The sequence below is a fragment of the Malurus melanocephalus genome, unplaced genomic scaffold (assembly GCF_030028575.1).
Source record: "Malurus melanocephalus ecotype Western Australia unplaced genomic scaffold, MMel_1.1 scaffold_275, whole genome shotgun sequence".
NCBI lineage: Eukaryota > Metazoa > Chordata > Aves > Passeriformes > Maluridae > Malurus > Malurus melanocephalus.
Window position 1 is genome coordinate 968,379 of NW_026623507.1, and position 26,184 is coordinate 994,562.

At 34.9% G+C, this 26,184-nt stretch overlaps 1 protein-coding gene across 1 annotated transcript in view; it reads left to right on the top strand.

The window, feature by feature from the left end:
* STXBP5L (syntaxin binding protein 5L) overlaps nt 1–26,184 on the top strand; it is a gene marked incomplete at its 3' end in the record, with an annotated part of 86,392 nt that overhangs the window by 46,886 nt on the left and 13,322 nt on the right. The window contains exons 3-4 of the mRNA XM_057376265.1: nt 19,374–19,455; nt 20,551–20,651. Of these exons, the coding sequence (XP_057232248.1) occupies nt 19,374–19,455; nt 20,551–20,651 (183 nt within the window). The remainder of the gene's footprint in view (nt 1–19,373; nt 19,456–20,550; nt 20,652–26,184) is intronic.

Consider the following 26,184-nt stretch of genomic DNA (forward strand, 5'->3'; position numbering starts at 1 on the left):
TATTTTGTGAGGTACAAAATACTACAAGTTTCCCCACACATTTGGGAGATCTTAGTTCATAGTGGGAGGTGACCACATCAGCACTGTAGAACCAGTTTCATAATACCAGTTCTGCTAAAAACKGAGTCTCCAGAGCTATGAAAGTGGTCTCTGAAAAATCCAATGACTGCTGCATCTGCAGAGAAGCAGCACTGAAAACTTACTGCAGGGTGAGTCAGATGAAACRCAACGAAAGAACATTTTAGTGATTTCTAGAGTTTTGCAATTATTGAGAGTGACATTGACATTTTTCAAAGTAAACTTCGTGTCTCTAGAGATTGCCTATACAAGCATTATGCATTGTGCAGCTTCACTTAAGCTATCTGAAAGCTTTAAATGTCCCATGGTCTTCATTTGTCCTGTGTAAAAGAATAAATGTGGGGTACCTTTCACAGTTAAATGGAGGTTTTGATATGTGCTCGATAAAGAACAGAAGTATTGTGTATTTATTCTRTCATTGCAGCATTCTTCAGATTGGAGACTGATGTCCAGAGCAAGGCACTAATGTCCCAAAATAGGGTAAAGTGAAAGACATTTTTCATTMAAAGCTCAAAGATATCTGTGTAGTTTGTTGATTTTAAATATTTCCAACAATCAGTTTATGTTTATATATATAATAATGTAACACTCCTGAAAAGATAACCCCCTCACAAACATTAGTGACATTTGGAGCTGGGTTAGGAAAGGATCACRATCASCAGTATTGGCTCAGACTTCAGCCTYRAGCTKCARAAARATGCTRCAGCTTGACAATTGCAGAGTTAGGCTGATGTTTTTAGGAAGGCCAGGACTAAAGTGAAATTAGAATATTTTCTGTAGCTTTTCAGTATGTTACCTTACTTTGCTCTGTGGAGTGCAAATRTGTGGATACTCTTATTCTCCTCTTCTCTCTCCTGCATGGTTTCCACTTCCCTTTTAGAAATCTATGGAAGTTTTCACACAGTGTAAGAATAACTTCTGTTTAATGATCTCTTTTTCATTCTGAAGAAATTAGCACRGTGAACTATTTTACCAAAACTGAAATAAATGGGAATTGCCAGTTGATAGTGAAAGATAAATTGCAGTCTTTGCTATTTTAATAAGTAGTATTTATTCAGTTACAGAACCACATTAATTTTTTTTGATTATATAAATTACAAGATATTCCGCACTTTAAAGTACAAATAGCAATAGTTAGCAACCATTTAAAATTTACAACAAATTAACTTATAAATTATTACTGTAGACTAAGCTATAAAAGATCACAGCTGTTATATAGCAATAAAAAACCACTGTATTTACCTTTTATAGATTTACATATTTTTTATTAAAGCAGTCTTGAATTTTCAAAATATTGCTGGTTTTACTACCTTGTTTACATAGTATATTATGTATAATTTTAATATGTTAGACACTGTTCTACTGATTTTGGTACCTCACAGTTACCTTGAAGGTAATMAGCCTTTCATAAAAATCTGACTACAAAACATTAGTCACTGAAAACTGGAATTTCTAACATATATATTTGGTACATACACATAAGTGTATGTTTGTATTTGATATATACATTTGCATTTTATTTACATTTTTGTGTGTAGATATGTATGTATATATCAGCTGTAATGACCAACAGTGTTCTGCATATTGGGTAAGACAGATGGTTTGATAGATTGAAAGCTAAATATATGTAAGGACAATTTAAAATAAATAGTTATCTGTAGAATTCGATGAAATTTCTTGGTTTACCTCCAGAYATACAACCTGTGAAGAACAGATATTTTTCTGTAAAAAATTCAGGCAGCTGGAAAAAATGCCCCTCAAAATATGAAGGTCAGAAAGAAAAATTCCTAGTTTTTAGTAACATAAAATAAGTATATTAGGTGCTCTTTCAGGATAAGTATGTTTAGTCAAACTGAATCTTTCTGAGTCTATGAAATAAAATAAAGATATCAAAATAGTATATTAATTATGTAGAACATGCTTTTAAGCATATTTACGCATGACAGATCATGTACTGATATAATTATATCAAGCTGTCTGCAAAGCTTTACCTCATCACTTTTTGTTAAAGCCAAGGAAAATAAAAAATTGCTATATATCTGTACATTTCTAAAAACAGCGTATTAATCATGGGAATAGAGCTATAAAAATATCATGTGGCAACAAAAATAGCTGTTGGAAAGACTTATCGCATGACATAACTGAAAATATAAAAAAATATCCCATATGCTTCCCCAAGTTTTTYCAGATGCCAAATCACAAAAATTATGAATTACCTTGGACAGCTGAAAGAGAAGTCTTATGGTGGCTCCATCCACACTCTTTTATGGCTGCCTGGATCCCTAAGACATAGAATGTATCCCTGTTTTGCTGTCAAATCCTCTCAGCCATGGGAACTTTCCAGCTGTGGAGAAGGGAGGAGTAAGGAGTGAAAAACAACACTGCCCAGAGCTGTGGTGGAAGAGAAAAACGAGACCTTTTGTAGGTGGAAGAGAAAAACGAGACCTTTTTTTTGTAGGTGCCCAAGAGGAAGCACACCCAAGAGGGGTGATGTGCCACTTCACAGCGTACTGAGGAAGGGGAATTTCTTCTTGGTAATTTGTCTTTGGAGCTACCTCACTCCCAACAGATTGTCCTTCCCTGTGTTTTGGTTTGTGCAGGGATCCTGAGCCCTTGGGGAGATTTGGAGGTCATCCTCTTGGGAGGAAAGGAGGAGGGAGCTCTGCTGGGTTGTGTGACAGGGCCAAGGGACATTTTTTCTCCGGGAAATGCGCAGGAAGCTCCGAGTCAAGGCTGTGCTGTGTTCTCTCCCTCCACTCTGGGGAAATGCCTGAAGCTCTGCTTTGTGCTTTCCATAAATGTAAGCCTTTCTTTGCTGCTGTCTTTGCATAATTCAGTAGATGTTCTCTTCCTACTCAGTGGCCACCTCCTTCTGCTCCCTTATCTTCTTGCTTTAGGCAAATGTGGCCTGAAGGATTGGAAGAACTCTTGCTCTTCCTTATCTTTTATGATTACAAAATTCTCTTCAGGCTTGTCCTGAGTTCCCTGCAGTTTCAGGCTTTTAAACAAATTAGTTTTAGTTTYGCAGTATTTGTCACCAAGCACAGTCTTCACAGACTGTGTCAATTTTTGCTTCAGTGACCTTTTTATTATGCACATCTGGAAGAGATTCTGGATCAGACATCAGAGCTTGAGGAACTAATTTGAGTGTGAGGTGACAACCTTTCCTACCTATGTCATTTCAAATGTACTTTTTCAGAAGTTATTAAAAGGACTAGTTAGTGGGTTAAGAGTGTTTTTGTCTGAAAATGTGATTTTTCCTGATTACCGTGGTCCTTTCTGCTTAAAAGAGAAGACACAGTCAAGTGAATGTATGCTATGAAAAATGTTTTTCATTCTCTTCTGACTTCTGTATTTGTGCTGGTCAACAACCAAATGGCATTATCCTGCAGAATACAGATATGCTTTCATGCTGTATGAGAGGTGATGATAGCTAGGACTGAAAAAAAAATACCAGGCAATCTTGCATGCTGTTACCTACCTGACATGGTCTGTGTGGTTTGTTTGACCACCTGAAATTTTCCTCTTTTAGATTTTTTAAAATGAAGTATATGTAGTTAGAGAATCAAAAGCATTTTGTCTCAAGCCCAATTAGTTACTTCTCCATTATTTTATATGTTACCCAAAGTTGTTAGTGAAAGCCAGGGAATTAGCAGCATTAGGTGAGAACTCCATATCTAATGAGAAATCAGTCAGTTGGTTAGTGGTAACTAATGCCTCACTTCTTGAAAAATTACTATTGTGCTTGGGAGATATTTTTTTTTTTTTAGTGTATAGCATATAAAGCATATATATAAGTGTATAAACATATAAAAATGCTTATATATATATAAAGCATACATATAGTGTGTAAACATATAAAAATGTTTATTTTTAAAAGTGTTAGGTTCTTTCTTTGAAACAAAAAAATATGTAATTCTCTAACAATACAGTAATAGTTGTGTGTTTCATTGATTTATTTCTCAGTAATAAGGAAAAATAAGGGAACTGTTGAACTACAGTCATATTGTTGATCTCCATACAGTTTAAAATAACAGGTTCTATTAGAGTTGAAGAAAACATTGAACTTCTTGATGCTTGACTTTATAATCAATGTTAAACATGTTGTTTTAGAACCCAGGGCTGGGGAGAGGTTGAAGAGATAGCAAAATTGACATTGAAAAATCCATTGCTTGGGCAGATTTTTGTGCCCACAATGTCCTAAAACTTTATCTGTCAGTCTCTCTCTCTCCCTGGTGCACAATAACAGAACTTTGATCATACCAGCTGGCTGTAGATCATAATTGTTCTGGCAGCCTTCCTAGGTAGGAAGCACACAAATCTGGTTGTAGGTGGCAGCCCAAATCATCCCAAAAGCTTCATTACTTTTGTGAGTAGCATCAGTGAGACTTCATCCCTGCCATGTGACTCCATGGAGAGAAGRTGCAAAGAGGAGGAGTTTGTATTTACTTTTTCCAATTTGGGGCACATTCACTGCCCCAGGACTTAATGGTGTTAACATTTGTGAGACCATTTAACTGCTTCATCTTCAGGGACAAGGTGGCTTCTCATGAAGCAGCTAGCAATTTAGATAAAAATAAAATTTAATGAAATTATATCCCATGAAGAATCAGAATGCATGTCTCATTTTCCTGAGAGCAGGTTACGTATTCTGCTTCTCTATTTATGATTCTGTACCTTAATGTGAAGGTTATTATTCAGAGAATTGGTTAATTCCCTTACCAACAGGAGTGTGTGTTAATGGTGCTGAAGTTTAACAGTTGACTGCTGCATTACTAGTTTAATTCTGCACTGGTGATTGAGTTATTTTGTAGTGGAGATATAAATTGCCAGGGTGTGAAATCTAGATAAATGCTGTATAACCAGAATGCAGTGCATATTATGGAAGCTTTCACTGTTTTCTCTTTTTCAATTGCCTTGTCTTTTTGTTTTTGTGAATGTGAAAGACAGCTATAGAAATCTTGACACATTTAYAGGAGAGAAACAAAAATTACTTGGCTGGAGGAAGTGTGTTATGAGAGACTTGAGGATCTCAGTTTGACTTAGATTACTAAAAAGGAGATGGAATGATAGTTGAACTGATTTCTTTGTCCTTCCACAAGAATGAAATGGGTATTTCACAAGAGTGAAAAGATTGTCTAAAGTAACAGAGAAATATATTAGTGGTTTGAAATTAAAATGTGACAAATTGCCTTAATATTTTTAGCAATATGTGTTCTTAGTCTTTGAAATTAATTACCTAGGGCCTTCATTTCTTAAAATCTTTATTGCCTTTCTGGAAGACAGGCTTTTATTAAATAGTATTGCATTCATTGAGACAATACAAGAGGTTGGACTAGACATTTTCATGCTCCAACAATCAAGAAAATTTGCTTTTTTCTGTTAACTATCAGATAATTTTGTTTCTAAAAATTTAATTTCATATGGAGGAATCTTTTTTTATAGTACTTTGTCTGCTGGTTTGTTTTTTTTGTTTTTTTTTAATTATGGCTTTTAATGCTAATGCAGCCATGCTGGCATATTTATAAAATTGGAGCTGGTAATAGAGGAGAGCTAATTCTGAAAAGATGTTATAGTAAAAGCTTTAGTTAGGCAATCAGTAATTGACTACATGTACCTTTTAAAATACCATGACAATGCTGCACAGTGATCTGCAATAAATCCAGCACCAGAAAAAGTGAGAGAGCCTTGGAAAATTAGGAATGAATCTGGTTCAGGTTTCATAATCTCTCTTGCAAAGATGTCAAAACATRCTTAAATTAATGCAGGACACTTTGATATGCAAAGTGCCTTAGTGCAAAGCTTGGAATTTGTGATATTGGACTCAAACAAGGCTTAAAACAAAGAAGGAGCTGCCCTGATTTATGCTTTCCCACCTGCATTTCTACCAGGCCTTTGCTAAATAAACAATTGCAGTCACTTTGCTCTTCACCATTTCCTTTATTTGAAGAATTTCTTTTCTTCAGCCAGCTGCAGAGCAGTGAAACCAAGGTCCAGCTTGAGGAACAGTATGGCTGGGATAGCATTGCAGAACAAAAATGGCCAGAATATGAGTATTCTCTATCAAAGATAATGTTTGTCACAGGAAACAGGGTTTTAAAAACACTGGAATAAGGTATTAGGTAATTAGGTAAAGCAGGATGCATAATGCATTGGTCATCCACAAGCATGTTGAAGTTGAAAGAAATTGAGGGTATTACATGTATTTAAAAGCAATCTCTTCCTAAAACCCCAAAGAATAGCAACAACAACAAAACCAGAATTTCCTCTGAATCTCTAAATGTCAAAAAAGCTATTTTGCTCTTTCTGACACCACAGACTATGGTAGTAATGGGTCAGAGTAGCCAGAATAGAGGAAATAMGAAATTTAGCATTGTAAATTAATTTCTTGTCACATTTTATTTCTGGATCAGCARATACAGCAGTGCAATGTGTATATTGAGTGAACAGAAGTGCTTGTACTTTSCAGATGAAATAAAATCACTGCAGTAGTTGGAGCAGCAGATAGCTTGTATGTACCCTTGTTGCAGAGATGTAATTGAGAAAAGAGAAAAGAAAATTACAATTATTTACTGTCATGAGATAGTAAAGGAAAAGAATATTTTGACTTGYAACCCTTGATTTTAACCTGCTGTGGATTGTCAGTGAAGAAGTTAATCTTCCTTAAGCTGGGACACAGCTTTTTTTATTGTCTTTAATGGATTGACTTCGATGTGTTACTGATTTTTAAAATAAAAATACGTTAAATCTATAGTATATAGTTATTAGGTAGGTAAAACATTCAGATACTTAATTGCTTTTTGATAAATGTTGTTGAATCTATTCTCTTTTGATGTCAGAGGGACCACTTGAAATTTGACCCTATCACTATCATTTTACAGTATAATTAATAATAAATCTGACAGATTATTAGTGTGCAATGAATATGAATGCAAAATATTAGAATAGGCTGTGGGAAGTCTAAATGCCTGTGTGATTCATATTTAAAATTGCTTATTTAAAAAAAAATACCCAACAAAAAATCATACTTTTATTATGGGATCATAGAATCCACATTGAGCAACCAATGCCATCTTGGTAGTCAGGAAAATACAGATCTTAGTCCCTGAAAAAGTTTTAATGTGGTGAATTTGCAGTTCTCTTACTCCTGGCAAGATCCATATGGAAAATGTTTTTGATAAGGTAGAGCTCCCTCTCCAACRTGATTGCTTTAAACTAATCAAAACTGAAAGTAAGCCACAAGAAAAACGGGACACTAARTTGGATAGCAAAGGTCAGTTTAGGAATTAACCTCTTTTGTATGGATACAGTGAACACATTGGCAAAGCCAAAGCTGAAAAGAAAACGTCACTGTGGGCTGCAACAGCAGAGGACTTTTAGTAAGGTTTTCATGTTCTTGTGGAAAAATGTTTATAGAAATTCARTGTAATGTTCTGCATAATGATAGCTTAAGTTGCAGGAAAGTAGTTCTGATGTCTCTCATTGGCAGAGAGGAGTCAGGACACTCAGCAAAAATAAATATTTGTCTTTGAGCATGGTCAGTTTGACATCATCCCTTTGACAGGCATTCCTTCTCTCCTTCTACTCACTAATCAGTTCAGTTTTCAAGCTACAAATTAGTGCAAAGATGTAAAACATATAAACTTTACCCAAGCTACRGCCTTACACTTTTATCACATATTAGGATGTGAGTATATCTCATATTTAAGAGAAATCCATCAGCAAATTTGGACAAGAAAGCCTCCAAGCATTGTCAGTAGCTGTGAGTATATCTTGTCAATGCTTGTTCTAATAAATCAGTATTCTCAGAAGACCTTGCACAGCTCCTGCTTTATCTGTACAGATACTGGCATTTMCTTGGGCAAACCTAACTTCTAAATCTGTTTACCTACTCTTTGAAAATTCYGAATCCTTCAAAGTATTAAAATTACAACATCAAAAGGCCCTGTTGAAGAAAACTGGGGGTTGTTCAGGGTTTTTTGGTGTCCCCCCTCCCCCACACTTTCTCTGGAGGATGTCAGAAAAGTAAACCTTTTGTTTCTCTGCCATTCCTTAATTTTTAAATACCTCTTGCATGACAATGTTCTGATTTTTCTGTGCTGAATCAGTGACTTTCTAGTAGGAATGATCTCATTTTTCTGCCTCTTGTAAACAGTAATGAATTACGTCCTTCTTTCCTTATTATCTTCATATTATCCCCTTCTTTTAAACATTTCTCTCCATYGCAGTRTGTTTGTGTGTGTGTGCATGCATTTGTCTTTTGTTTTTGGGCTGATTTAGCAAATAAGTTGTGGTCATTCTAAATTAATATGGATGCTTTGTAAGTTGTTAGACTCTTGAGCTTCAAGGATTGGAAAACTCCTGCTCKTTTTGSTAAATTAAACCATAAGAAAATATGWAACRACCAAGAATGGGCAGTCCAGTTTCCAAATTCAGARTCACCCTGGTGTTTTCCTGGACAGACATCCCAAGCAATGTGATCTTTATGTGCACTGAAGTCAGACAGAGATAAATATCTTTCTTCCCCACTTGCTCCATATCAACCTTTTGTATTTATATTTTTTTATCTATCTTAAAATTAATGTAGGTGGTAGTTTTTATGCTGAATTTGGAAGAACAGTACTTGGAAAAATACAACTTCTCCCCCCCCCATTAGTAAATTTGCATTAAGAAGAAAGGAAATCAGGAATATAGAACAGTGACCATGCAGAGGTGATCTTTATATTTCAGTCTGTTTTTCAAGTCTTGCAGACAAATTAGGATTACTGAAATGTGATTTTTGTGATTATTGTTTGTGGGAGGGAAAAGAATGGATACACCTTTTGTGTTACTGAATGGTCAGTAATGTTTGTTACAGTTTAACAAAATGAGAGTTAACTACACATCCACATTTAACTTCTCAAAAGATTTATGTTTTAATTTTCACATTAGTAAGAGTCAAAGGCTTTAACTAATTGATAGGCTTCTTTCTTATCCTAACTACAGTTTATATATTTAAACTTCAATATGGTGATATGAGTAATAKCTCCAACTGCTGAAAATGAATGTGAACAGAGAAGCTCATGAAGTTGATGTGTGTGTATGCTGTGAAGCTGGAATTCTCCCTGTTTTGCTTCAAGTTTCTCCTCTCTTTTTCTCATGCTACATGTATGATAGATTTCTCTCTAAGAGCTCTCCCTTCCTAGATGAAACCTATCTTAATAATTAAAATAATAATGGGGACTTCTCCAGTAGGCAGAATGGATGGCCTACACAGTATCCTGCTTCCTCTGCCCAGTTTGTTTCCCTGCAGGCTTCCTGCCTCACATCACACTGCAGAAACACAAATTGGATTGAGCTGAAGGCATTTTTCTCATTGTTTTGAGCAGTGAGCAGGGCCCTGGTGCTGTGCCATATCGTGCTGGGCTGGATCTGCAGCTGKTACTGCAGCCCTGCTTCCTGCTGGAGATAAAAAACCCAGATCTTGCCAGAAATCATGGCAATGGACTGATAACCATCCTGCCTCCAGACTTGCTCCCTCTCTAGAGAGGGATTTGGATTTTTGGGATCCACCACCCACCCCCAGCAGCACCACTATGATGTAAGTTATCATGGAGAGCTGGATTCACTTCAGCTGTAGCAGTGCTTCAGTTCTCTCCAAATCTGCAAAGAATAATCCCTTGAAGGAAGGCACAGCTCTCTGTCTTTTTAATTAGAATTGCCGAGGAAATGTAGAAGTAGTTTTGATCCTTCTTGATTCTTGTCCAACAAGAATTGGGTTATTCTGAAATAATGCAGTATTAGCATGGTAAGTTCTGGAACAGTGTCCTGCTTCATTGAAACATGCAGATACTCAGTAATTGGCATGGAAAAACTGGGATCCTGGGAGATTTGTGGTATGTCCCATTTTATTCCCCAAAGTAGTCAATCTTTTCTTAAAATGCAAATGCTCTTTGGAACTTATTCAGTATTCACTAACTACGCTTTCAAACCTTTACTCATGTTTTAACCCATGCTAACTAATGTGATTATAAATTTTAATTCAAATAAAACATAAATGCTTCTTGAGGCTGACATTAATCATGAACATAGTTTGTATAACCCAATCTACAAGTGTCTGTTTAAAGTGGCAAAATGGTAGTTCATATTCATTTACACCTAAAATTCTTTCTGAAATACATTTTAGCCAGCTGCTGGTTACCTATTTCATGTMTATTGAATGGAAGGGCTGGTTAAATGTGGTCTGTATTGTATTTTATTTCACAATTAGATGGAATAATTATATGGCTYAGGAGGGTTATAAAAGTAATAAATGTAGATACCATTGAGCCTGTACCTTGGACTAGAAAAAATGTTCCTCTTTCATGTAATTTGTTGCTGAAATATTTTTCTTAAAAAAGACATGAGTTTTATGATAGTAGAAAATAAAACTATTTAAGGTTGAYTGACATTTGAAATGCTTTTCAACACAGGCATATTTATAGTCTCAATTATATGGAATTAAACCTAAGAATAAAACCCAAATGATTCATTGAAATTTTGACAAATGCTAAATTAAATTTACTTCAATTAAATTCTTACATTTTTCTAATTTTAGTAACTCAAACTTGAATAGCTTCATTGTCAGTTTTGGCTTTTATTGGTAGCACGTGTTCCTGTGTGCTTTTACATGACCATTCTTGCTTAACAAATGAAATTCTAGATTAACATCTTTCTTTATTAAGAGTCAAAAATAAATATATTGACTGGCAAAAGAACTGAATATTAATATAGCTTAACTGAAATTTATAGAAATGTCATTTGTCTGTTTTTCTGGGGCAGGAATGAAATTACTGCCTAGTTTAACGTATTGAACTTGCTTTGAATAGGTTTTTCAATGCAAAGTATTTTCTGTGTTGTATGAGACCTCCTGGAAWCATCCAATACTAAACAGATGATAATAGAGCTGAAGCAGTGCATGAATTTGAGGAATTGCTCATCAGCTGACTAACAAGCTGTGAGCAGTTTCCTGTGGAGTAATGGAATTATTTAATATTTTAGGCAGCACTGCTCTGCTTAAAAAGAACATGGTGTATGACCTCAGCATCTGTATTATCTTGTGGTTGGATAAACACTGAAATTGAATTATTTCTTTTGGCATATTGATGTTATAGGGCACGTTCCTTGGCACAATGGAAATGTTCAAACAATCAAGCAAATGAATCTGTAAACCACTTACGACTTCCAAAGCCTGAATCAGGATCAGGTACCAATGCATTGGTACCTGTGTATTGGGACAATTTTTTCTGTCTGAAGTACCCATGCATAATATATCTTTCTAGATATGCTTAGATCTCTCAGTTAAATKAAAGTGTTCTGTGTCATTACAGATGAAAATTTCTCACATGTTAATTACTGAATAAGACAAAAAATTGCATCATCAAGCCACCCACTTTTACTTTTACTTTTACTCAGGGTTATATTTGCACATTATATCTTGCTGCTTATTCCAGTATAATCAAAAAAATTACAGAATGATTATTTAATTGTATTTATAAAGTTGAGTTCAGGAAGGAAATATGTCAATCATTATACAAGGTCTGCTAATCATCTACTGTTGGTCAATCCTCTCACTTTCATAACCTATTCACTGTCTTGGTAGCTGGAGATTTTCAGGCACTACATWTCCTTAAATTAATTTTGTTGTTTTAGCAGGTAGTTGTGAATTTAACTTTGAAAGAGAAGGAATTGGTTATAGAAAGCATTTGGTTTGTGTTTAAAGGGCTTTTTTGAATGCCTCATAAGGATCCTTTTAATTTTTTTAGAGACATATAGAATTCTCTACCTTTTCAGTAGAAACTTTTCACTTTTTGTTTCAGTTCAATATTGATTTGTTGATAAAACTAAGCAAAGTGGTTTTGGGAGCATCTTAGCACCTTATAAGAGTAAATCTTGGATACTTTTATTACAGGATAGAGCACAAAATTTCCCATGAAAAAGTCACATATGTGCTCCTGATTGCTTCTGCTTTGCCTAACTTGGAGTAACACAACAGTGTGCAAGGCAAYGTTAGTCTTAAAATTCCATAATTACTGATGAAAAACAGAACTAGAATTGTGTGGGACTCATTGYTGTGACGTACCTGGCACAAAGAATTAGCCAGAATTGCTGCAACTCTTAATTATTCCATCACCATTGAACAAAGAAGTTTTTCTTTCCCTGATCTGTAATAGCCAAAACAATGAAACAATTTCTTGTAAGAGGGAACATTATTTGCTCATTTGCTCTCATCTCCTGCAGACTGCATAATTTGCCATAAGACCTTAATCACCCCACTTCTAGTCTGGTTCTTGGGGCTGGAAGTAGCATTTTGGAAAACAAGCAGTCTTGCTTCAAAGATTTCCAGTAATGGCTAAGTGCTGTCTCTGTTTAGCAGAGAAAATAGAATGTGTACCTCAGACTCTGTCATGATAGGAATGAAGGCTTAATGTATTATTATAGTTACTGTATAACTTTTCCATAGYAATTAATATCTGGGGAAAATATTTTCATGTTTATTTACATTTACTTCAACAAGTCTTTTGACCTTTTTACAAAAGACTGACTATGAGATCCCTTTCCATTCTATCTTCTGKTGTCACCAGTTTGTTCTTCATAACTAGCACCAATGAAGAGAATCTGCACTTTGTGATCACTGTTACCAATTGCTAAAAAATTCAACAAACATTAGAAAAAAATCTRTGTTAAAAACATAAAAAATATTAATTTTTGACCTTATGTAGAGTTTATATAGTCTTTCATTTTTGCTTGAAAAGCACGAACAAAAATTCCTTAAACTGTTGCCAGCAAATCCAGTGGCAGAGTGTACAAAAACTGGGAAAACAAATACTAACACAACATTTGCACTTAAATTTTAAATGCAGTTGGGTTTAGTATGAAACCATTGTAGATGGTTGCATTTGTCATCAGTGACTGCATCTGTTTTGCGTGTTCTGGGTGTACAGATCCACATGGAGCAAATATTGTGTTAAATATTAATGTCTGCAGGCTGAGGGGGGAAAAAGCAAATCAAAATGGCTGAATTAAGGCTACCTGCTTGGTTTCTTTGGTAAAACAGAGTGTGTTAGACTACCATCTGTGCCCACTGCAAACAGATGGGCAGCAAATGGTATGATTTGCATAGTCCTCTTAAAAGGCAGTAAATTGGATAAAACGCTTTGGTGTTATCAATTTTTTTATCTATACCTCTGTAGGTTGTTGCTCAGGATCTTGGTTATGTTAAAGCAACTTCTGGCCTTAGAACACACAGCCCTCTCATTTGGGTCTGTTTGGTTTTCCATAACCTCCAGTGTGCATTAGGGCGAGGGTGTTWTTCTGTCCCAGTTTTTTCTCTCTGTAGCTTTTTACCAGATGGGTTTGTAAACAGATMCAACAATTCCTCCTTCTATTCCCTTTGACTGAACTGGTGTCTGAATTTGTAAATGGCTCTGAAACTCTGCTCCCTGTGAATGTAATCAATTATACTCTTCATTCACTCCACAGATTCCAGTTTTCACTCGTTGCCTTTCTTGGTTTTATCTGTATGTGTCAGTGAGCTTGCTGAGGTTTATGACTACCTGGAAAAAAAAAGAGGAAGCCCAATGTAAATGCAACCTTTTAATGTTGGTTTTTTTACTACTGCATTAAATACAACCACAAAATACAGATGTTTCAGTGTAGCTGCCTGGCAATGTGGAGCTTTTACAGACTAATAACTGAATTACTTCTCTTTTGGAGGTGAATTTAGAGCTAGGTAGTTTCTGTTAATCATTGTGTGTGCGTGTGTGTGTGTATAAATATATATATATATATATATATGCAGATGCAAAAGGAAATTTAAAATTATTGATATTCCACAAATGGAATATGAATTTATTCACCTACATGTGAACTACATGATSTKTAAGATCCCTTCCAACCYAAGCCATTCTATGATTCTARGATTTTATATTAGAATGTGAAATATTGCTGGAGTCAGTACTYCTGAGTAACTGCTTTTCACAATGTAATACATCAGGTTTAGGGTTGATTGAGTTCAATCACATCGTGATTGTATTTGTGTTCTGTTTCTGGAACAGATAATTCCCAAAATGACAAAGACCTTGAGAGRCAGTCCTATTCAGAAGAGATGAATATATATTGCCCTATGAGTTTTTCTGATTATTGTGGTATCTGCTGATACTTTGGGAAATAAAATAGCTTCTGGAATATAGAAYTACCATTAAATACAAGCAGTCTATAGGCTTTAACCTGGAAGAAATCAAAGACTTGCCAAAAGTAAATCTTTCAGCCAGTATAGATCATAGTGAGTAGTTAACTGTTCCTTAGATTAASTCTTACATAATTTGGTTGCATGAGCAGAGATATCTATGTCAAGAAAAATAAACAAGATGAAGGTCATTGTAGACCAAATWCTCATGTTTATTGCTGCCAAAGAAGTTTGCATTTATAAAATATTTCACACATAGCATCCTAAAATAGCAGCCAAGTGCAGCAGTATTTCACCTTTTCATAGTAGAAAAAAGAAAAAAAAAGCTATTTATTTAACCAGCTGAATGAACTCAAAACATAATGAAGCTCATTGTAAAATTGAATCTGTGTTCAAAACAGAAGCCACTAAGATACTGTTTAATGAAGCAGTGAATCTACAGCAGATAGAAGGCCATAAAGTTGGGAATGGGCTGTGTGTCCTTTGTAAGGAATTCAGTGAACTCAATTACATGCAGCTGACAGAGTGGAGCTTTGTAGGGCGCATTTATTTTTTGAAGAGCAATGGAGAAGTCTCAAAAACCAAAACCAATATGATTTCCCAATTTGTCGTTATAATAAAGAGGTGGTGCACACACGTATTTAAAAACTATATTTAATAAGAGAAATTATAAAATCCCATATATCTTTGTTTCCATTGTATTAAAGAACACATTAGCAAGATGATGTGTAGCTTTAGTTTTGATACTTGAACTGAGTTGAGCACACATTCTAGACCATGTGTAAAAATACACAGGAACTATTCAAAACTAAGAAAATTGCTGGTGACATGAAAGTAAAGGAGCTCAGAGTATTTTGCTTTTATTTGTGAATATGATATATGGATAACATACAGCTTGGTAAAGTTTCAAAGCAGGAAATTTCTGGTAATATGAAGTTGTTTTAATTTAGCATAAAAATGCATGATGAGATGCAAAGGCCTGAAACWAAATCTAAATGTATTGATGCTGCATATAGCATGACATTCTTAACAGTGAGGATAACAAAGCACTGGAGCAATATGCTTTAGAAGTCAAAATGTAGAATATCTCATKTAAAGAGAGGAAAAAAAACCAGTTTGAACTCCAGTTTGTGCTTAGGACTTAGGYGTTTATGTAGGACTTAGGACTGTGGCATTTATTTGTACCAGAATATGCACTGTCCTTAGACAGAAGATTAATGCATGTGAGACTTGGAGAAACTCCATGAAGGAACTGTAAAAATATGTATTTCAGGAACTGAAAGTAGCTATGTTGAGAATTGCAAATCTAGGTGCTAAAGGTGATGTTTCCATAATTGTTACCTTTTGACAAGCTCTGCCCTGTGACACAGATACAGCTGACTGACCTGGTTAGTGGTTGGCTAATGGTGTGGTTGAATTCTTTGGTCATTCTAATACTTGATTGTTTAGATAAAGTACATTGGTCCTTTTTAACTGATAATTCACTCAATCCAGTGGAAAAAGTCTTCCGCAAGAAAAAGTTGTCCTATATTCAAGTTACACCCAAAGTCAGTTTGCAGTTGGTTTATGTAATGGAGTAACACCAGCCCACAAGCATCTGCTCTTAGGGTGCTGGATAGTCCTACTCAAAGATGTACCAGTCAGTGCAGATCAGATGACAAGGACTCCAGGCAGCAATGCTACTTCTGCAGCACCCTACAATTCCCAAATATTTWAAAGGAGAGGCTATAAATAGAGATTTCCCATTTCTATATGTGTCTTTTAATAAAATGGTGAGATACCATTTAATAAGATGTGAGACCATGGTTTCTGCTTAATAGCTATAACCCCTTGCTTTAGCATTCATTTTGGTACATAGATTGCTTTTAGTCATGGAAGAAGTTAGGTAAGTGCTCAAAATGTTAGAGCTGCTTGTGTACACTGGTGTCATTTCCTTCTACAGGAGAGTTTTGGTTACACTGGTATTATTTTCTTCTAAGGAGAGTTTTGGTTTTAAAAAAGGCATCATATGTAATTCAGGAGTTTGGACTTGACAGGGGATATCTGCTAACTGCTTTGGCATGCCTTGGAAGGAGGTTCTTTATGGCAYCATTTCTTCTCTTCCTTGCCCTTAGAAAGAGGAATAATCAGATTGCAGTCCTTTTAATTGCCAAAAGATTTAATCTCATGCTGTTAAAGAATCACTGTCTTGATGAAGAAAAACATGTCTTAGTAACCTCAGCACCTTCTTGTCCTAAGAATGTAAATAGYTGCTGCAAGTAACACTGGCCTCAGCTCCAGGAGTCTCTTCTGAAGTATCTGCACTTTTGGTTCTCAGTGAACACCCAAGACTTGCAAAGTCTTTGGATTCCATTGGTGCTAACCTCTGAGAAGAATGAGATACATCAGATCTGCGTGTATCACATAGTAAAAATGAGTCATGGAATAAAAAAGCTGTAGAGGTATTGTGGAAAGTGGTCACAGATCATGCTGTGAAAAGATTTTGGTCATTGTCACTCTCATCATGAATGTATTCATTAACTGGCAACTTTGATTCCCAGAACATGAGTGTAAATTCTTGGTTACTRATGTATTATACTGTCATGGAAGTCTTGCATCTTTGAAGATGAATCCAAGTACTTAAAATTAGTCATCTTAGCAACATTTTTTTTCCCCAAATAATAATAAGCTTTGGAATATCAGGATGTTGAAATACTCAGTGAAGAAGTATTGCATACAAGTGAATGAGGAGCAAAAAATCCTATTTCACTTGCACAGAATTTAAAGCCAGGATTAAATGTAGTTTTCAGAAAGATCACTTTTCTTTTAGAATGTTATTACTGTCATAMTTTCACTGCTTGATGCACATAATTCTAATTCTACTTGCTTCATTCTAGATCCCAAAAGACAYCCAGACTTAGTTTTCATCTTTTTCCCTTTTATGTATAAATTAGGATAATCTGCCATGGCTTTGAGGGCCCCTGGGAGATCCAACATAGTGATAAGAGAGAAGATAGTGACTAGTTTTTGTTCTTGAAACCTRTGGTGTCTACTTTGAGGAATTCAGATGTGTTAGTCTCCCCTTTTAGTATGCTAAGAGATATCCTATTCTCCCTGATAGCAGTCATCATTTAATCAAAAGGTGAAAGTAAAAAGAATAAAGTCAGTCCAAAGCCTGAACTGTAGGTACTTATTCTGCTGTATGTCTTGTTGGAATACACTGCCATGAAAAGATTTGATGAGGTAAGGTTGTACTGCTCCATGCTTGGCAGCAAAACCCAGAATTTGCAGAAGATGGGCTCAAGTGCCAAGAACATGTGCCAAGTCATCATATCTCTTCAGCTCCTTCTGCTGGAAGGACCTCGCTGCAGCTCCCAGAATGTTTGAAAAGCACCAATAGCTAATGCTGCTATTTAAGTGTCACTCCTCACTTCAGGGCAACTGGCCAGAAAGAAGCAGACAGCACAATTTCTCCCTTATTTTAGTAATTTGGGAGTATTTTAGTAATTTGTATTTCAGGGTGAACACTGATGCRTATAAATGTGAATTTTTGGAGAGTGCTTTGTTTGTTTGGGATRTGCTGAGTGAAATCAAATTTGTTAKCATGCTTCCTAGAAAACTGAGCATGATGGGTGACAGCCACTTAATCAGGGCAATGCCACTGGAATTTTCATTAAGGACAATCATTAAATATGCCATGTATTTTTACTGAGTATTAAACTCTGGTTAAAAGGAAAGCACTTATCTGTTAAAAGTTCCAGTTAGCTTGAAATCCCAGGGGGGTTGGTTACTTGCCTGGTTGGTTTTGGTACTTTCTCTCAAGTTACAAGAAGTGGTTGTTAAATGTTAAAAAAGAGTTATTCAGARTGGACAGGAGGATTACCATCAGCCCTTAAAAGGTGCCTTAGGCTGCAGTACATCTTTATTTTCCCTTTTGAATAGGTTATTTAAAAGATGCAGGTTTTTATTATTTTATCAGTTATGATTGTATCCATGACTACAGGTTGGGAGAAGCAGCAAATGGAGTTACTTTTTTTCTCTCCTTTTTTGCTCTCTAATGTAGATATGGTGTTTTATATACAATTTTTCATCTATAAATACCAATTTTATAAAAYTACCTCCAGTTTACAAATAGAGAAATKAAGGTTCAGGTAAGARAAGATACTTTTTTTCCCTAAGGTTATCCACTAGACCAGYTGGMAAAATGAAAAGTAGAGTTCAGATTCCTCAAGGTCAGTGGKATCTATTTAACTGCTTGTTTAACAGTTGGGAAAGTAATTGCTGCATCTTTTGAACTTTTAAACCTCAAATTTGCTAATTTATGGATTGTACTCCTTGAAGACAAATGYTAGAATGGTTTACTGCACATCTCTTCTCCTGTGAAAGGGGAAATAAAGATTCTGACATTTACCTGCAGGTAAAATAAGTGGACAGTTGGCTTTTCTTTTGTTCAGGGTTTTACAATATTCTAATATGATCATCTGTTGTAAAATCCTTTTTCTGATCATAATACTGATGTTTTTATTATGTGAAGGTGTTTCATAAGTTTCACACAATATGGTTGCTAATAATTTATTTCATATTTCTCATTTTGCTTTACTTTTGATATTCCTAATTTTCTGGAACAACGGTTTCTTGTTGAAGTCTGTGGCTCCGATAGGAAAGACCATCATCTTCCAAGTTAGGGAGATGACAATTTAACATGCACAGAAAAAAAAACAAAAACCTGAAGAGAACAGATAAAAAGCTACATTCATTATATATCTGGCCTTGSTAAGACCATATTGTGCAAAAATCTGATACATTGTTCATGTGTTACCCAAATCAATAATGTATAAATATAAATTTTAAGATGTGTCCTGCTGAATTTATGTGTTAATTCAKGTACTTTGTTTCACAGGAAAGAAAAAAAACAACCAGGCAAGAACAGATCACTGTTGGTACTTTAATTAGAATAGTGGAAAGTCAGCATGAATTCTTTTGTTTTACAGAAAGCAAGAAGAATAGAGGTTAATTAAAGGTTAATTAGAGTTTAATTGGTAGCTCTTTCTTTCCCTCTTACTTCTGGTGATAACAGGAATGTTAGAATCCTTGACTTTGATGGCAACAGATTGGGCAGGCCTGGTGTTGATTGCTACTGCCAACATGAAAGTGGTGCTGCAGTTCTGCAGCTCCAGTTCTTAATCAATGAGGTAAGGACATATTTACTCAGATTCTTCTGTATAAATTTAGTTGAATAAGTCAATTCATGTTACTGTAATTGAGTGATATAACTTCTCACATTGACAAATTGTGCCAACAAGTAAGTGGTGTACATCCAGAGGACGTTCAGAGGCTTTTAGAAGAATATTTATGGGACTGCACTCTGGGAAAAGTATTGCCTTCCTATACTTCAGTTTAAAGTACTGAACAAAAGGCAGTCAATATATGAATGTGTGTGAGCAGATGTAAAATCCATTAAGTTACTAAATATGCTGCACAGTCCTGATTGAAATAGAAATTAATAAATGAGATAAATCTTTCTATATAAATGTATTGATGGTTAATTGGCTGAAAACTCAGTAGTTGGGAAGATGCTATTACTTGAAGCAAGGAAAAGTGATTGCAGGGCTCATCAATCAAACCATCATGCTTAGYCTTTGTAAATGGTTTGTCAAAATCAAGTTTAGACAATATCAATAAACAGTGCCAGATTATAGCTTACTCTGGGCATAATATTCTGAAGATGGGAATAGGCAAGATGACTTTMTGGAAAATACAAATCAGACTTTTTTTTATAAGTTGGCCAGATCTTCGTTCATCTTTGATTAATTTTGTCCCAKGACAGAAGGAAACATTTTTGACCATTTCAAGTCCTTTTTCTAAATGTGGAGATCTTAGAACTTCTCAGGGGAAGAACTTTAGTTTKATGGGGTTTTTAAAGCTGAAAAATATTTGATTTTTTTCCTACATCTATTTGGAGAAAGTAGCTGAATGACAGAAACTAAGAGGGAGGATTGAAACTTTAGCACAATCTGGAGAAATTCTTTAGAGAGGAATGCAGGGATGAGAATGGGAAGGCCAAGATTTGAATCAGTATTCTCTTTTCWTTAGGTGACCAGTTTTAATTTAATTTCAGCTGATCTTGTACTAATTTAAAATAGCTACATTTACCAGATTAATTCATATTGTGTGTTATTTATGGTAGAGTTGGGGTTTTCTCCTAGAAGAAAAGAACAGTTTTTCATAAAGGATCAATAAGAATCTGCAGAAAAATAACGTGTTGCTGCATTTTGTGTCTGCTCTAGGGTGCTTTGGTCAGTGCWTGTGCAGATGATGCACTTCATTTGTGGAATCTCCGACAGAAAAGACCAGCTATTCTACATTCTCTGAAATTTAACAGAGAAAGGTAAGATTATATGACACAAAATAGGTGCTTCATTACAAAAATAACACTTCTGCATTTCTTATAACACATTTTGCCTCTCTACAGGTGGATATAGTTTTGCCTTGAATATCTTTCTTTGAGGTTTGTTTCCGTGGAACAAAAACTTCACTTTCTCTTTTCTGCAACTTTCTCAGAACTAGAAAATTTTGGTCTGCTTTTACAAAAATGTTCTTCATTTTACTTCTATTTGCATGAACTGCTGTGAACAGCAATGTGGACATTTTTTCTTCAGACCAGACACAAACACTCGCTTTTGGCTGATCTGTTGTTCTGTAATAGAGTACCTCAACTGGCTGTATGAGGATAATAATTACTTTCTTTACCTTGAAATCATCTCTTTTTGTAAAATACTGGAAGTTTAGCAGAAATAAGCTGTGAATTTTAGAAACTGGTAAGTGACAATGAATCAAAGTGTTTTTCTAAATTTTACTTTATCACTACCTAATTGTAGGAATCCCTACTGAAAATAGGTAAAATGAGTGGTTGTAATTTTCAAACTCAAACAGGATCTGAGCACTTCAATTATTATTTAGTTACCCAAGTAAAACCTGATAGGATGTTATGGAACTTCAGTGCTACACTTCTATTAATATTAAGAAAAGTTCCAAGTTTCTATTAAGGAATTAGGGCAGTAGTCAGGAGACCAAGATTCAGTGCAAAAATGCAGCAGTTGTTTTTGACTGGGAATTTAACTCTTATTGTAATTTTCTTAGCTTGTATATTTAGTGTTTATTAAAGTGCAGCAACCTTTTTTTGACATTTATATATTTTCTTGTGCAGTGTGTAAAGATCCCAGTACTTCACCAGAGCTGTGAAGTAAACAGASTCATCAAATCTTTAGCTGCAGCAAATCTGAACATTATTATGGAAATGCATTTTTCTTCATTGTTTATTATCTAGATACATGTCATATTTGCACTAAAATGTCACTGAGGTGCATGTTTTGTGGTGGGWAGTACTGCATAATAATTTAGGAAATGTACAGCCTGAATCCATAACCTGTAGCAAAAGAGTTATCAAGTGGTTTGGGACTGCGTGAGGGAAGATGAAAAAGAAAAATTATGTGTGTGTTTCTAGCTGCCTCTGAACAGTAAGTTATCATTTATATACAGTGAAATGCTGAAATATTGCTCTTGGTATTCTCATCAGGTAGGTGCATTATTCACAATTTGTCATTGATAAATCTAAATATCATAGAGCTTATCACAGTACATCTTGGTGTAGCTCTCCCAGGCAGCAATCTGACACACAGGCTGGCCAATCATTGCTTGTAAGAATGCAAACTCTTATCATCTCTGCCTTCTCTTCTAAGACATTCACATGTCACCTTGGTCAACATTTTATCAGAACTTCTTGCTAAAAGAAACTCTCACACATTTGTGCCTTGCTAAGAGCAAAACATTTGCCATCACACTTACCTAATTTTCTTTTTCATCTGACACCCTAAAACACTGGGCAAAGTCTTTGCAAGCGAGTAGTTTAGAATATTGGAACACTTTGCTTAAAATCAAATTTTCTCCAATTATATTTTTGAAGTCAGGTGCAAATAAGATCTGAGAACGTAGTTATTTGTAACAAATGCATACAACTATACTGCCTTTTATCAAAATCTAGAAAGTGGTGAATAAAAAAAGCTATTATTAGTTCTTTCATGTATATTTTATGTTACTGGTTCAATCGCTGCCATTTAAATAATTTTTATTAGCACATTAGAGGCTATGAGGCAAATATCCTGCTATACACTATTGTCAAAGAAGTAAGTCCAGTTTTAATTTTAAAAGAGTTTTCCATAAATATGGTGAAATAACATTGTAGGAAGTTCATTTCTTCTCAGGGTTCACTAGAACTGCCCTAAGCCTCTGGTTAGTTATTTTTTATTATTCAARCACTTGGTTTCAGAACGAAATCTCTTCATTTTTATTATATTTTCTTTTTACATCCATATAAATTTATATCAAATCATCTAACTTTCCATTTTCTAAGCTCAATTACACATTTAGTATGTAAAATTTAACATCAGCTTCTGGGCAAGTAGAAAAGAAGAAAAAGCTAAAACTATAATTAACCCTCTCAGTTTGGAACATTKATATGCCTAATAGTGCTAAGTCTAAAAGAGAACTTTTCATTTTTGTCTGAATATATTTTTGGTATTAGAGAAGAAAAGCTATAAATTATGTGATGGTCTGTGAAACAGTGAATAATGAAGTAATGGTTGCATTAACTACATGAAATCTATGGCAAAATGGATGTAAGGGGAACTTGCAAAGCTGATAAAGTGATAAGATCAAAATTTATTTTCTTCAAGAAGTTCAAAGGTCTGTCTTCCAAAAAGTAATGTTTTTCCTCACTGTGGGAACAGTAAAAAAAATTTTCATCCTCCCYTCTCCTCTTGCAGGGGGAGGTTAATAGAGATTCTTTTGTCTTAATTTTSTGAGCCAGTGAACAAGCTGATTTTGATGTTTCTTAAATGGGGACAAATGCTTGTTGACAGAGATTAATTTTTTTTTTAAGCATTTTAAAATATTGATGCATGTCTTCAAAAATAGTCAGGTATTGGAAAATGCCAYACAGGGAAGTGTTTAGAAAGCCAAAGGCTAGTTCTTACAAGATCATTTATAATAGAACTTAATTTTGGATTTAGGTAGSTTTCACAGAGCCAAACACATGATTGTTCAAATGCTTTTCACCAATGAAAATGGAACATGTGAATCTCTCAAATTTTTCTATTTGCATGTCTCTCTTCAGGATTTAAAAAAAAAAATTTTATTCATCCAGTATGTTTGTCTCCTTGATAAACTGTTTGGTTTAGATTTTTWAAAACAAATGGCAGATTCAATTCAATTCATGAATTCATGCAATATAATGCACTTAGAATTCTAATATTTTATCTGCTTGTGATGACAAAGATAATTTTATTATTCCAAATGCTTGATTTATTTGATTTCAATTAATTATCTTCCTTGTAGAATCAGTTTATTCTGAGTTTTTATGGTGTTTGGTGCATGAGCCATAGAGGTGTTATATTCTGTTTGATGGATGAATGCTACTCAAGTATTTGGCTCTTACAATGCACCTGTGATCCTATAGTTCAACTGTTTAATTTTCAATTTGCTTCTGCTTCTTGAGATTTAAGATTGCAGGATAATGGACTAAAATCTGCTTTTGAGCTGTGTTTCCACATAGGTTTCTGCAATTACTTCAGTCAAATTTCCCCAAGTGCATACATATATATATATATATATATAAATATCCCCTCTCTACCTCCCACAAAAAGTAAAAAAAAAAAAAAATGTTTGTTCTTTTCTTAGGATGTTGATAAAAACTTAATTCTAAAGAGCAAAGAACACTTTCATGCAGTTGTCTTTCACTTAACAGGTAACATTCAATATTAAGACACTGAATGGTTTATGAAAAATAATTCAATAACAAAGTGCACCTTTACAGTCATTAAATCAGAGTTTGCAGCCTCTCCAGRTTTAGTTTTTTCTTCTTCTGACCTRCTGCTARACTAATGATGATTCAGAAGTAGCWATAATAATTCMTAATTCACAATTCACTGTTCCTTTAGTAAGTGTCTCTTTGGAGCAAGTGTAGAAGGAAAAGTGAAGAGATGTAAATGCAAACAGATATTTTTTTTGTTGCACAGTGTAATGCTCTGGACTCTTTTGGATTTCAGCAAATTATTTGTTTTTGCCAAAAATGTATATTTATTTTATAGAAAGTAATTGTCTTAGATTTCTATTGCTGTTATTGGAATGTAATACAAAGCATTAAGAACTTTCAAGAAAATRTAAGTTTAAGCAATGTGTTTCAGTGTTTGGCTCCATACCAAGAGCTGTAGTGATAAGACCTTTACTCAAAGACATGTTTGACAGTAGCATATAGTTGAAAATATATGATTTGTGGTTCCTTTTACTAATAGGATGGACAGGTAAATMATTTCAAACTCTGTAAACACTCTATAAGAATCCCCTCGGTATTTTTAAAGGGTAAAATTGTGGACATTTTCCATATGTTAGAGCCTCATTTTCTTTCCTTGATGTCATAGGAGATGCCAGATTCATCTTCAGTGGGCATTTTAGGCAAAATAAATAAGTCAGCTACTGGAACTAAACACTATCTCTATCTGCTGAAAAGAACATTAGGATTAAGCAAAGCCACTGGAAACTACTATAGGTCTTGAGTATTTTTAATATTATCAGAGCAGACTTCAGCAAGTRCAGCTTTAAACATTCAACAGTTTCCATATTCCTGTGTAAGAAAAGTGCAGCTGGGGTAGGAAACCAGCAAGGATTGCAGAATGAAATCCAGGCAGTAGTTTTCACCTACAAACACAATTCATCTCCTGTCATTGCCAAGCCAAGCTGGTTCAGTTGTGTTGACTGACATTTTAAATGGGTGACTTTTAGAGCAGTCCAATTAACTGTAACWCACTATTAATTAGAAACTTGACTTCTACAGCTGAGATTTTGCAGTATTTGAAAAAGATGATTGAGAGCATTACTCCAAATGCTTGGAAATAAATTAAAACAAACCAAAAGAAAACAAAAAGTGTGTTTTTGAATGAGGTAGCTTTTCACGGGTCTGCATTCTTTCTGGACAGTAGCTGCATCTTACTTTATTTGCTGTGCTGTATCTTTGCAGGATTTTGTGTCCTGTGCTGTTAAGAGCATTTTAAATAATTCCTCTCTCCTTCAAGATAAACATCATTAAAATGACAGAATGAATACTGGTGACTGACTGTGTGGTCTCACCAGTACCTATGGCTGTTTATTTGGGTAGGGAACTTGTGGGTCAGTCAGAGTAGATTTTCTGTCTCACTGCCTGTTTAAGGAACTGAATTCTTGTGGTTGCTTGCCTGCTCATAAATAAACCTCCAGGTTAATAGTGTGAACTTCAAACTGTTTATGTACTTTCAAATTAGTCAGAAATCTGTCATCAAGCAAGGTTCTGTATAGTTGCACACTCATGCCATACAACAAAACAGATTTTGATTACACAGAGTGGTCTGGCATTCAGCTGTTTCAAAGAACCACAGAATTCAAATGAAAAGGWATATTTCACCATAAAAAGATGCCACTTTCTGGAAAGGGTGTAAATTTTCTCAGGTTGGTGATGGAAAAAACAAAAGAATCCATGTGCTTGGCATGCACTTCCACATCTTCATGAAGACTTTACAAGACTTTCTTCAGAGGGTTTTTGTTTGGGGTTTTGTTGTTGTTGTTGCTGTGGTTGGTTTTTGGGTTGTTTGCTTGATTTTATRTGTGTAGTGTGGTCTTGCATCAGCATTTGTAACTTTTGAAAGAGTGGTGCTGAAGGGTTTCAAAAWTCAGTGTTTTCATGCAATTCTTGAACTTGAAAAGATTCCTGAAGCTCATAAAAACCTTTATTCTAAGGGGCTGTGCCTTAGTATTGCAGGGCAGGAAAATGAACTTTGTCAAATGTCACTTCAGAAAGACAACAGGCTGGAAAGATTCTCCAGTGAGACTGACCC